Source organism: Zalophus californianus, chromosome 9 (assembly GCF_009762305.2).
Source record: "Zalophus californianus isolate mZalCal1 chromosome 9, mZalCal1.pri.v2, whole genome shotgun sequence".
NCBI classification, from domain to species: Eukaryota; Metazoa; Chordata; class Mammalia; order Carnivora; family Otariidae; genus Zalophus; species Zalophus californianus.
The window spans coordinates 93234925-93246362 of NC_045603.1; the positions used below are offsets into that span (position 1 = coordinate 93234925).

The following is an 11438-nucleotide window of genomic DNA, read 5'->3' on the forward strand; positions in this document are numbered from 1 at the left end:
AACTGGATGGGAAGACATAGATTGAGCAGGAAAGAGGTGAAGAAGTCTTTCCTATGGTTGTTAATATTACTGCATATGGATGACCCAGACATAATAATTGGTTAAGCAGCCCTTGTATTTCAGAAACTCTCCCCTGAAGAGGGATTTATTTCCAACTTAATGGAGTAGGGGAGACCTTTTTGAAATTTTACTTTGGGACCCTAGAACTTACTTATAATATGGCAGACTATTTTTTTCCGGAGTGGGGATTGCAGAAGCCTGTCTGAGGACACCTCAGCTACCTTCCTCTCCCTTCAATGAGAATTCTGCTGCAGGTAGCAGTAGTCCAGGGTGACTTCAATTTCGCCTGCCCTGCTCTGATCAGGAGTCTATTTTCCCCGTCTGCATGGTCACCAGTGTTTCAGCTCAGGAGAAGACACAATCACTATCTCTGGTTGAATTCTCCTAGCAGAGCCCCCTAGAGCAGGAGTCATGCATTTCAGTTCTCTGTCCTTATGGATTCCATTCAGTAAATACTTAATAAACAATTATTAATGTAAAGAAAAAGAATAGCATTCTTCCCCTGGGAGCCCCCAGCTTGGTGGGGGAAGACAGAAACATGGAAACAGTTCTACAGCAGGGATTCCTGATCTTGGCTGCCCATTAAGATCACCTGGGGAACTCTGAAATTTCCCACTGCCCAGGCTGCTCTCCAGACCAATTAAATTAGAATCTTTGGGGGTAGGACCAGGGCAGGGGTATTTTTTTAAAGCTCCCTGGAAGAGTCCAATGCGTTGCTAAGCTAGAGAACCGTTGCTATAAAGCAAAACACACTTGGAAAATGCTGTAGTAAAGTGCTGTGTGAACGAGGATACCACAGCCATTCTGGATATGTCAATATTCTCATCCACTGTCTGACCACATCGCAGCCCATGAATGCAGAAAATGTAACCTCTCATTGTAACCTTGGGGAAAAGGTAGGTCAGTCTGATTATAGGGCATTTAGAAACGATAAACTCTGGGAGGTGTGGTTTAGAAAATGTCGTCTCTGAAAGGAAAAGGGCCCAAAAAAGATCAACCCAGAAAAGATGACCGCCCCCCGCAACCGTTCCACGGGCTCTGTCTCTCCCTTGGGATGTTTTTTTCACTCCCTTGTCTTCCTGAAGAAGTACTAGCCTCCACGTCCCGAACTCAGACCTCACCTCCTTTGTGAAATCTTCCCTTTCCTTCTCCTATCCTGTACAAAATTGGATCCTCGTTTTTCTCTGCCACTTAGCTCCTTGTCTTGTTAGCACCAGTTATAATTATTACAGAATTTAGTTATAATATGGTCAGGCAGCTTGTTTATACATTTGCCCTCTTCTGGGCCTTACTAATCTTTGTTTCCCTAGTACCTAGCATAGTGTCTTGGTTTACTGAATGAAAAAACAGAGCTGCAGCAGTTTTAGGTAGAGTCAGAACAGCCGTGCCATCATCAGGGGAGACCTGGACTCAGGAGCTCCTCAAGGCTCCCTTGTCCAATTTCTGAGGAGTGGGATCCTCTGCTTCCCAGGGGTGGGGCTAGAGGAGTGGGCAGACACACTCACTGGTGACATGCAGCTGGAGGAAATGATGGCAGATGGGAGGCATCACGGTGCCTTAGTTGTGGTGGTGAACTTGAGTTTCATCTGCAGGGTTTTGCTATGAGAAGAAGAGGGAAACAAAAGTAAGTTCACAGGTTTCAAAATATGTGTATTGACTGCAGAATAGTGCCTGCGCCACCAACTTCTGTTTTATTTAGGCCACAGGCATCCCCAAAAAGTTTAGAACAGCTCCTTCTGCCTGGGAAAATTGCTCATCTGCTTTAAACTTTAAATATTTTATTTTATTTTATTAAGATTTTGTTTGTAAGTAATCTCTATACCCAGCATGGGGCTCGGAACTCATAACCCGGAGGTCAAGTCGCATGCTCCACTGACTGAGCCAGCCAGGCACCCCTAAAGTTTAAATCTTAAAAAAAAAATTGAGGGGGGCATTTTATAGGTTTTACACATATGAAGGTGAAGAGATTATTTCAATTTTAGAAGTAGAGGGGTCATGCGTTCCAGATATTCTAGGACAATGCTAATTTTAGATCTTATGTTCTGTTTTCAGCTGCATATCCTGATTTTTTTTTTAAAGATTTTATTTATTTATTTGAGAGAGAATGAGAGATAGAGAGCACGAGAGGGAAGAGGGTCAGAGGGAGAAGCAGACTCCCCCTGGGCAGGGAGCCCGATGTGGGACTCGATCCCGGGACTCCAGGATCATGACCTGAGCCGAAGGCAGTCGCCCAACCAACTGAGCCACCCAGGCGCCCTATCCTGATTTTTTTTTTATATGGAAGTATGGTTGCTATTCTTACAACTATCAACCAGCCAGCCATGCTTAAAGGTCTTCTAGTAGTCAAATGTCTAATTATCTGACATTTCTTTTGAGAAATCAAGTAGGGGTGCCTCATGGACAAAAAAAGCCTGAAGATAATATGGGACTGGCATTTACTACATTATTGCCCTGAGCTCCAGCTTTTTGTTGAATGTGGTTTCTTGGTGAGGACAGTATATGTTAACACTCCTCTCCCTGCCACAAATTAGCGCAAAAGTCCTTCAAGGAAAAGTGGGCCATTAAGAACTGTTCTTTCATTAAGAACTGTCCTTAGGGCACCTGGCTGGCTCAGTGGGTGGACTGTGCATCTCTTGATCTCAGGGTTGTAAGTTTGAGCCCCATGTTGGGTGTAGAGATTACTTAAAAAAATGAAATCTTTAAAAACAACAACAACAAAAAACTGTTCTTTAATCCCACCTCCAAAACTTCAGGAACGTTTCTTTGTGAGGCTAGTCACAGGAGCCCACCAGGGGGGACACCGGGCCCTGCTGGAGCCTGCTGCCCTCCCCTTTTCCACAGCCCACATGGAATTGCTCTGGTTATTTTGGATTTAGATACTGTGCTTTCTCTTTTCTGCTTCATAGATTCAGATCAAATTAGACCTTAATAATCCAACTGCAACCCAAGTCACCCCAATTTTAACTGAATAGCCCACAATTATATAATCGTTTTACCTATTAAAAAAGGTAACTTTTTTCCTCACCAAATAGTTCCCCCCAAAATTAAAGTAAAGGCTAAACTTTATAATATTCTTCTATATCTAAGGATCCTAAGCTCTTTTTTTTTTTTTAAAGATTTTATTTATTTATTCATGAGAGACAAAGAGAGAGAGAGGCAGAGGGAGAAGCAGGCTCCCAAGGAGTAGGGAGCCTGATGCGGGACTCGATCCCAGGACCCTGGGATCATGACCTGAGCCGAAGGCAGACGCTTAACCATCTGAGCCACCCAGGTGCCCGAGGATCCTAAGCTCTTAAAAAGCTGCTGAGTAACAGTTAATAGTTGGTTGCTTTTAATCATGCAGTGGCCATAAGCTTTCCAGTAACCTGGGTACATTCTTCAGAGGATGTCTTGTATGTTCTCCTGTCAATATGTCCTTTTGTGCAACAGTAACAGCAGAAGGGCATCAAGATATGTCCTGGATACATGGCAAAGCTAGTAGAATATGAAGCATATCATCTTTGGAAAAAAAGCGAGCCGTTCTCAGATGTCATTAAGTTAGGTGCTATTCTGGCTCTTCTAAGTGTTACATACAGTGGCTCCGTGTACTTCCCTAATAGGTCTGTACTAGAAACTCTGCAGAAGGAAGAACGGGGCCACTTGCAGGAGCCAGCCAGTCTGCCTGCAGATTCCCAGGAGCTATTTCCATAGCTGACATCTGTGTGTTTCCATCTGCCCATGTCTTCCACTCACAGCCTCACTGAAGTGTCATGACATTTAGGAACTTCCCACCTACTGGCCCCGCATTCCACCAGCTCTTCATTTGCAGGGTGACGCCCTCACCATGAGCCAGATCTGAGCACCCTCACCCTTTGTGGTCCCCAGTGAGGGAAGGCGCCAAGGGGATGTTCAGGGGTGGGGCTTGGAGTCCACCTCACTTGACGAAAGGTCAAGAGAAGGGGAGGCCAGAGAGAGCTTGAGCTGGGATCAGCTAAAACAGCTCATGAAATGAAAGAGAGACGGAGCCAGGGCTGTTTCTGGATAGAAGTCCAGTTGTCCTGCCAAGGCTCAAGTCCTCCTTCCTGGCGAATGACAACCCATCTAAGTGTCAGATAAGATCGTTAGCCTTAGGAGTCGCTCTTTATGACACCGTTTTAACAGGAGGCCTCCTTCTTCTTTTCTTATCCAGAACTGAGAGGAAACAAGTGAGTATGGTTTTCGCTCACAGAATGGATAACGGCAAGCCGCCCTTGGTTATTCCCACACTGCTGGTGCCCCTGCAAAACCACAGCTGTGCGGAAACAGCCTCCGCCCTGCCACGCCACGAGCGGACGGCATTCCACGAGGAGCGCGGCTGGAGGAGCAACACAACAGACCTGCAGCCTGGGCTGAAACCTGGCGAAGTGGCCACAGCCAGCATTTTCTTTGGGGCCCTGTGGTTGTTTTCTGTCTTTGGCAATTCCCTGGTTTGCTTGGTCATCCACCGGAGTAGGAGGACTCAGTCCACCACCAACTACTTTGTGGTCTCCATGGCATGCGCCGACCTTCTCGTCAGCGTGGCCAGCACGCCTTTCGTCCTGCTTCAGTTCGCCACTGGCAGGTGGACGCTGGGCAGCGTGATGTGCAAGGTTGTGCGCTATTTCCAGTATCTCACCCCTGGCGTCCAGATCTATGTTCTCCTCTCCATCTGCATAGACCGGTTCTACACCATTGTCTATCCCCTGAGCTTCAAGGTGTCCCGAGAGAAAGCCAAGAAAATGATCGCGGCTTCGTGGATCTTCGATGCCGCCTTTGTGACTCCCGTGTTCTTTTTCTTTGGCTCCAGCTGGGACGATCACTGCAACTATTTCTTCCCTTCCTCCTGGGAAGGGACTGCCTATACCATCATCCATTTCTTGGTGAGCTTCGTCATGCCCTCTGTCCTCATCATCTTGTTTTACCAGAAGGTCGTGAAGTACATTTGGAGAATAGGCACTGATGGCCGAACAGTGAGGAGGACCACGAACATTGTCCCAAGGACAAAAGTGAAAACGATCAAGATGTTCCTCATTTTAAATCTGTTGTTTTTGCTCTCCTGGCTGCCTTTCCATGTGGCTCAGCTGTGGCACCCCCATGAACGAGACTCTAAGAAAAGTTCCCTTGTTTTCACAGCTATCACGTGGATATCCTTTAGTTCTTCGGCCTCTAAACCTACGCTGTATTCCATCTATAATGCCAATTTCAGGAGAGGAATGAAAGAGACTTTTTGCATGTCCTCAATGAAATGTTACCGAAGCAATGCCTATACTATCACAACTAGTTCAAGGATGGCCAAAAAAAACTACGTTGGCATTTCAGAAATTCCTCCCACGGCCAAAACTATAACCAAAGACTCGATCTATGATTCATTTGACAGAGAAGCCAAGGAAAAAAAGCTTGCTTGGCCCATTAATTCAAATCCACCAAATACTTTTGTGTAATTTCGCAGAATTCTTTTAGTTATTGTTATGTGCCAGAGATTAAAAAGCTTTAAAAACAGAAGCTTTTTAAATGTTTTTTTTAATCAACTTTCTGAGGGAAATGTTTTATGCTGTAAAATGCATTTAATTGTTATCATTTCTGTGGTTTTATTTTGGTTGCTTTTGGTTTTAGAGGAAGCTTTTACCTTGAGCTATGGTCGGTAATCCTTTTACTATGTTAGTTACACGCATAAAAAAGAGAATGCTTTTCTACTTTTTACTTACCCTTATTGGGTCCAAAAAACATAAACCATACACACAGTCTTGGATTCATGACTCCACTTAGTTTTATTCTGTCTGCTTTTTCTCCTCCCTAATGAAATTTTGTAACTGTGGGCTTCTGTTCCAAATGAAATCTAATGTGACACATATTTCAGAGACTTGTATTACTCCAACTAAGTAATATTGAGGGAGTGTTAATATTGTACATATTTTTACATCACCTTCTTCCAAGTAACCACTGTCCAGATCTCCTGTGGGATGCACTCCATAGGATGGAATATACTGGAACTTGCTGGGAAGCCTTCTGTGATTGAATTTTAATCAGGATTCTTAGGGAAAGAAAAGTCATAATCAAGTTGCCTAATTTCCCTCTTTCTCTCTCTCTCCATTCTCCCTTAACCTAAGCAACCGATGATGCCCTGAAAATTCTGAATCATGATGTTTTTCTCACATCTGTGTCCCATCTAGGCTGTGTCTGGGACGTTTACTTCCCTTCTTTGAGTTAAACTTAAGCCAATGAGTAGATGTCCTTGCTAGGCAAGCCCAGAAAGTGCCAATGGGAGAAACGGCAGGTGGCATTTCTCTGGGTTCTGCAGTTCAGGCAGAGGTCTTTGGCTGCCCAGCCCTGCCCTACACACAAAGACACCAAGGACAAGAAGCACCTTCTTCGTTGTCCTAGAGACTCGGACATGAGGCCGTTTCCCCTGCCAGCACCTCGTTCCCCGCATCTCTCTGCAGGATACATCATCATGCCCTCGCCAAGCCCAGACTCTTCTTTGCCTGTGATATCTCAAGGTTTTCTTCTCTGCTTGTCAGGTTTCGGTTATTTCAAATCTAGGGCCAGCACATTTAAAAAACATTCTTATTTAAACAATAAAAGGCTTACAGACAAGACCTGTATGCGTTTTCACATCCCAGTTCAGAGCTGCAAATTATAATTCTAGTTGTTCAGTGATTTTACCAGCATGATCTCATTTTATCCTCTCAAAAGATTTCTGCGAGGTACTTGTCACCTCTGCTTCACAGATGAGGAACCTGGGATGCCATGGTGTGTGACTTGCCTACATTGGAGTATGACAGGGCAGGTAGTCACACTCGGGTCCTCTCACTGCAAGTATGTCACTCTTCCTTTGACATTACAGAAGTCTCTCTAAGGAACATGTGAGTGGCCAGTCCCAGCCAGGCCTCACTGGGCCTCCTGGCTGCTGCCTTGGTGGAAATCTAAGGAAGGTCTAAGAAAATCTGGCCATTCTTAAAAGGAGAGTCTAGGTGAAATTTGATGAGCTGGCCCTCATCTTTTCTTTGGCCATGGATAGGTTGATAGGTTCTGGGACTTGTGGTGCTGAGTGTCAGAGATACAATCACGGAGAAACAAGACAAGACTAGGTTTGATATTCAGGGCCAGGAACAAACACCATGAAATATCTCATCTACAAAACATCTACAGAAATGTTTTTATTTTTTTTTAAAGATTTTATTTATTTGAGAGAAAGAATGAGAGAGAGAGAGCGCACATGAGAGGGGGGAGGGTCAGAGGGAGAAGCCGACTCCCCGCCGAGCAGGGAGCCCGATGCGGGACTCGATCCCGGGACTCCAGGATCATGACCTGAGCCGAAGGCAGTCGCTTAACCGACTGAGCCACCCAGGCGCCCTACAGAGATGTTTTTAAGTGGAGGTGCTTCCTTCAACAGATTGAAGAGATAAAAAGAACATCTCATCTTCTTCTTCCTTTTCTTTTGTCTCATCTTACTTATCCCATCAGCAGATGGCACTCTAAAATGACAGAATGTGCTAGACAGCTCTCCCATTGGCTCTTGAATTCGGAGGTTTAGACCTGTTAAAAAACAGAGAAGACCCTTGCATGTTTGTCCATACTTTTATTTTGATCCCTTTAAATGGCATTTTTTTGAAGTTAGATTGTAAAAAGTTAAATTTAATTCATCTCAATTTTATTTTGATACATCTTTTTAGGTCTCAGTTTAAACTAAAAGACGAGTACTAAGCTCCATTCTGTCTTGAATGTTTTGTAAGTTCACCCCAGTAGGTGGCAATTCAGTGAGACAATCTCATAGTTGTTTTTTTTTTTTAAAGAATCCCCCCAATAATGACAAAGTGTCAACCAAATCATAGTCTCATGGCCTACGATAATTCAGCTGTATTCTCTTAGCATGTTGGTAATTCACTGTATTTTGGTTCAGGCTTGTTTAATATTCAGGATTCCGGTTGTCTCACTTGGTCCTGAAATCAGAGGATACTGGACATAATGCACAGATTGATAAAATTTTGCCGAAGTCCCAGCAGGACAAGCACAACATTCACCATAACTCACATCTGCCTGGCAAAAACCAGAGTTAAATCCACAGGGAGGCAGGTTGTTGGAGAGAGTGAAAAATGACCCCAGTCTCCGTACCGGGTCCATGATGAGGTGCACCATGAATCTGGATTCATGGGGCCTCCAAACAGGAGTTGAAGAAAGGTAATGGGGGGCAGGGGGCAGGGTAGAGCCAATCCTCCTACCTGGCTCCCAGAGACTGTCAGAGGAAGGGACAGGGGTGCATCCCTGTGGGTGGAATGCAAATTTCTCCGGCTCTTCTAATCTTCAGGGGAAGCATGAGTCCGGCCAGCCTTCTGCTGAGAGTCCATAAGCACATCCTGCTCAGATGCACTTCCCTGTCGACCTTACATCACAGGTTTTTACCCAAGGCACCTGGTGCTGCTTCCCTGGGCCAGAATTCCTTGCTCAGGAAGGACAGATTTACCCAGGGGGACTCCACCAAACATGTGGGAGCAGAGTCATTTGCCAGAGAAGGTTGGCGGTTTGGCCTCTGGTGGTGGGCACTGTCCTTGCCTTTCCCCCTCCAGCGTTGCTTCCACCAGCTCAAACTCACCGTGAAGCCACATCACCGAGGTCTGCTGGAGCTCCTCGACCAGGATCAGCTGCAAGGATAAGCTCCTCTGGGGAAGAACTGCGTGTAAAAGTAGCAAAGAATTGGAGATTTGGGGATGAAAGGGACATTGAGAGACCTCACGCATGCTCCTCCTTGTTTAGGGGAAGACATTATAACCAAGAGAGGTCAGAGTAGGGGCGAACTAAAATGCCTTCTGCCAACCCATCCAGCATTCTTTTAACTTCACCATCCTGCTTGCCATGGCATGATTCATTTATCGAAGGAAAAAAACCCTCACTGTGTGCAGAAGAGCACGGAGAGAATACACAATTCCCCGAGGTTCAGCGAACTGGCTAATTCATCTGGAACGGAGACAACCTGAGCGCTCTAATTAGAGAACAGGGAACACAAACCCACTCTGTCGAACCGTTTTGCAGAGTGACCGCTTGATGGCACTGTGGCTCGTCGGCAGAGCCCACCACGTCTTCATGATGCCTGTCACACAGGCCTGTTCGGAGCAGTCCTGGTCTCCTAGCGACAAGACAGGGAAAATTGCTGAGCACCAGGAGCAGCTGTAGATTAACTAATCAATCAGTGGGTTCCAAAGACGGAGCATCTAAACATTGGAGGAAATCCCAAAATAATTAATACTCTGCGGACATGAAATCAGTCAAAATAGTATTTTAAACCCATTTTACAAATGGTATCATTTTCGAAAAATGCCATTAGACCCCAAAGTGGTGGTCATGCCGCCCACACTTAACCCAGGCCTCTTTCTTTTCCGCTCCCTGTACCATTCCACTCTGAGAATTCGTGGCCCTTTTCATAGCAGTGCAATCCAGACTTGCCCTAAGAGTAAATGTTCCTATGCTCCTGATTAGTAGGCAGTTAAAGTTACCTTAGGTTAAATTTATTTGAGGCCTCTCTCATTTCCCTCAGACCGTCTTTAATTTTTTGGTCCCCTGCAGTCTGGACCATTCTGAACTTTTTTGCTCAGCTGAACACTTCTGTTCAAAAGTTCTGTATTCTTTTCCAGAAGAAGCCTCTTTCAAAGATTGCTTTGAAAAACTCCCTATCAATCCTGAGTTATACAGTTAGGGGCTCTACAATTAGGATTCACCTATAATTTGAAGAATGTGCAATTTTAGTTCTGCAGGAAAAGACTGCCAAGGAGCTCTGGGCCCTGCCGTGATGGGTGCATGTGTATCTGGCTTCGTGATTAGGATGTAGATGTGGAAGCTTGAGAACATCATCTGGGTTTCAGCAGGCAGTTAATAGAGCAGCGATTTGCCCGCAACAGCTAGATATAGATGAAAACTCCTCTAAGGGAATTTTGAATGCATCCTCTCTTCTGCTTCCCCGTTGTGTCTTTCAAAGAATAGTCTCTTTAAGAAGCCTGGATTCTGCTAGTAGGACCCTGAGTGTGCGAAAATGAGGACCTGGCAGAGATAATGGGGCAGCAGAGAAGTAGCTGTGAGGAGTTGGATGGGAGAGAGACAGGCAGCACAGTAGCTGAGAAGAATAGATGTGTATTCTGTCTGACTATCTAGATTCATTTACACTTCTGGGCTCTCTGAATCTCTAGGCAGGCGCATTCTACCTGAATAACTCTTTAAACGTTAGTGAAAATTACGGGGCGCCTGGGTGGCTCAGTCAGTTAAGCATCCAACTCTTTGATTTCAGCTCAGGGTGTGATCTCAGGGTCCTGGGATTGAGCCCATTGTGGGTTCCACACTCAGCAGGGAGTCTGCTTGAGTCTCTCTCTCCCTCTGCCCCCTCCCCACCCCTGCTCTCTCTCTCTCTCTAAAATAAAGCAAATAAATCTTTAAAAAATAAACATTAGTGAAAATTAGGCACAACATTCCAGTGATATATCCAGCCAGCAAAGTTTTCCTTCGTCACAAATAGTATGATGATTGCTTTCAAAGGTTCTGAAGTCAAATTCTGTGTTGAAGTTCAGGTTTCTGCTTACCATCTGTTTAACCCAGCAAATTATTCTCAAACCACAGCTTCTCCATTTTTAAGATGGGGAACATGGCAGTGCCCACCTGTATGAGAGTTCTCTAGAACTCTAATCACAGAACTAGTAGGACATAGTTAGATGATTTTTGGAGGAAGTGGCTCAGGCCATTGAGGGGACTGACAGGTTTGAAATGTGTAGGGCAAGCAGGCAGGCTGGAAACTCAGGTACACGGTTGGTGTTGTTGTTTCTGAAATCTATAGATTGGGCCAGCAGGCAGGATGTGAAGCTGTAGTCTTGAGGCAGAATTTCTTCTTCTCTGGGAAACTGCATTTTCCTTCTTAATGCCTTTAACTGATTGGGTAAGGCCCACCCATACTATCAAGGATAATCTTTATTTAAAGTCACCTGATTGTAGATGTTAACCACATCGACAAAGTACCTTCACAACAACATCTAGATTAGTGTTTGATAAATAACTAGGTCCTACAGCTAGCTAAATTGACATGTACGACTAACCATCACACCACCTTATAGAATTGTTGTAGTAATAAAATGAGCCCAAATCCATGTAAATCATTCAGTGCCTTACTGAGCACAGGAGAAGCCCTTAATAAAGATTTCTATGGTTATTTTACTTTAGCCATTGCTAACCCAATGAATTTCTCCAACTTTCAAGTTACTTGGCACCTATTACCATGTGTTAACGTTAGTAGAAACAGGTTTTTAATGCTATTCTCAAATTGTGGCATTGTTTTCCTTAGCTTTTTTTTTTTTTAAGTTCTGCTAAGATTTTACAGACTCAAGGGAGAAGGAAAAATTGGAAGCAGG

The 11438-nt window shown here is 44.7% G+C and overlaps 1 protein-coding gene across 8 annotated transcripts in view; it reads left to right on the top strand.

Moving 5' to 3' along the window:
• GPR19 (G protein-coupled receptor 19) overlaps nucleotides 1-5559 on the top strand; it is a 49541-nt gene extending 43982 nt beyond the window's left edge. For all 8 annotated transcript variants that reach the window (XM_027592840.2, XM_027592842.2, XM_027592841.2 and 5 more), the window contains one exon: nucleotides 4229-5559. In XM_027592840.2, the coding sequence (XP_027448641.1) occupies nucleotides 4251-5498 (1248 nt within the window). In that variant the 5' untranslated portion in view covers nucleotides 4229-4250 and the 3' untranslated portion in view covers nucleotides 5499-5559. The remainder of the gene's footprint in view (nucleotides 1-4228) is intronic.
• The last annotated feature ends 5879 nt before the right edge of the window (nucleotides 5560-11438 follow it).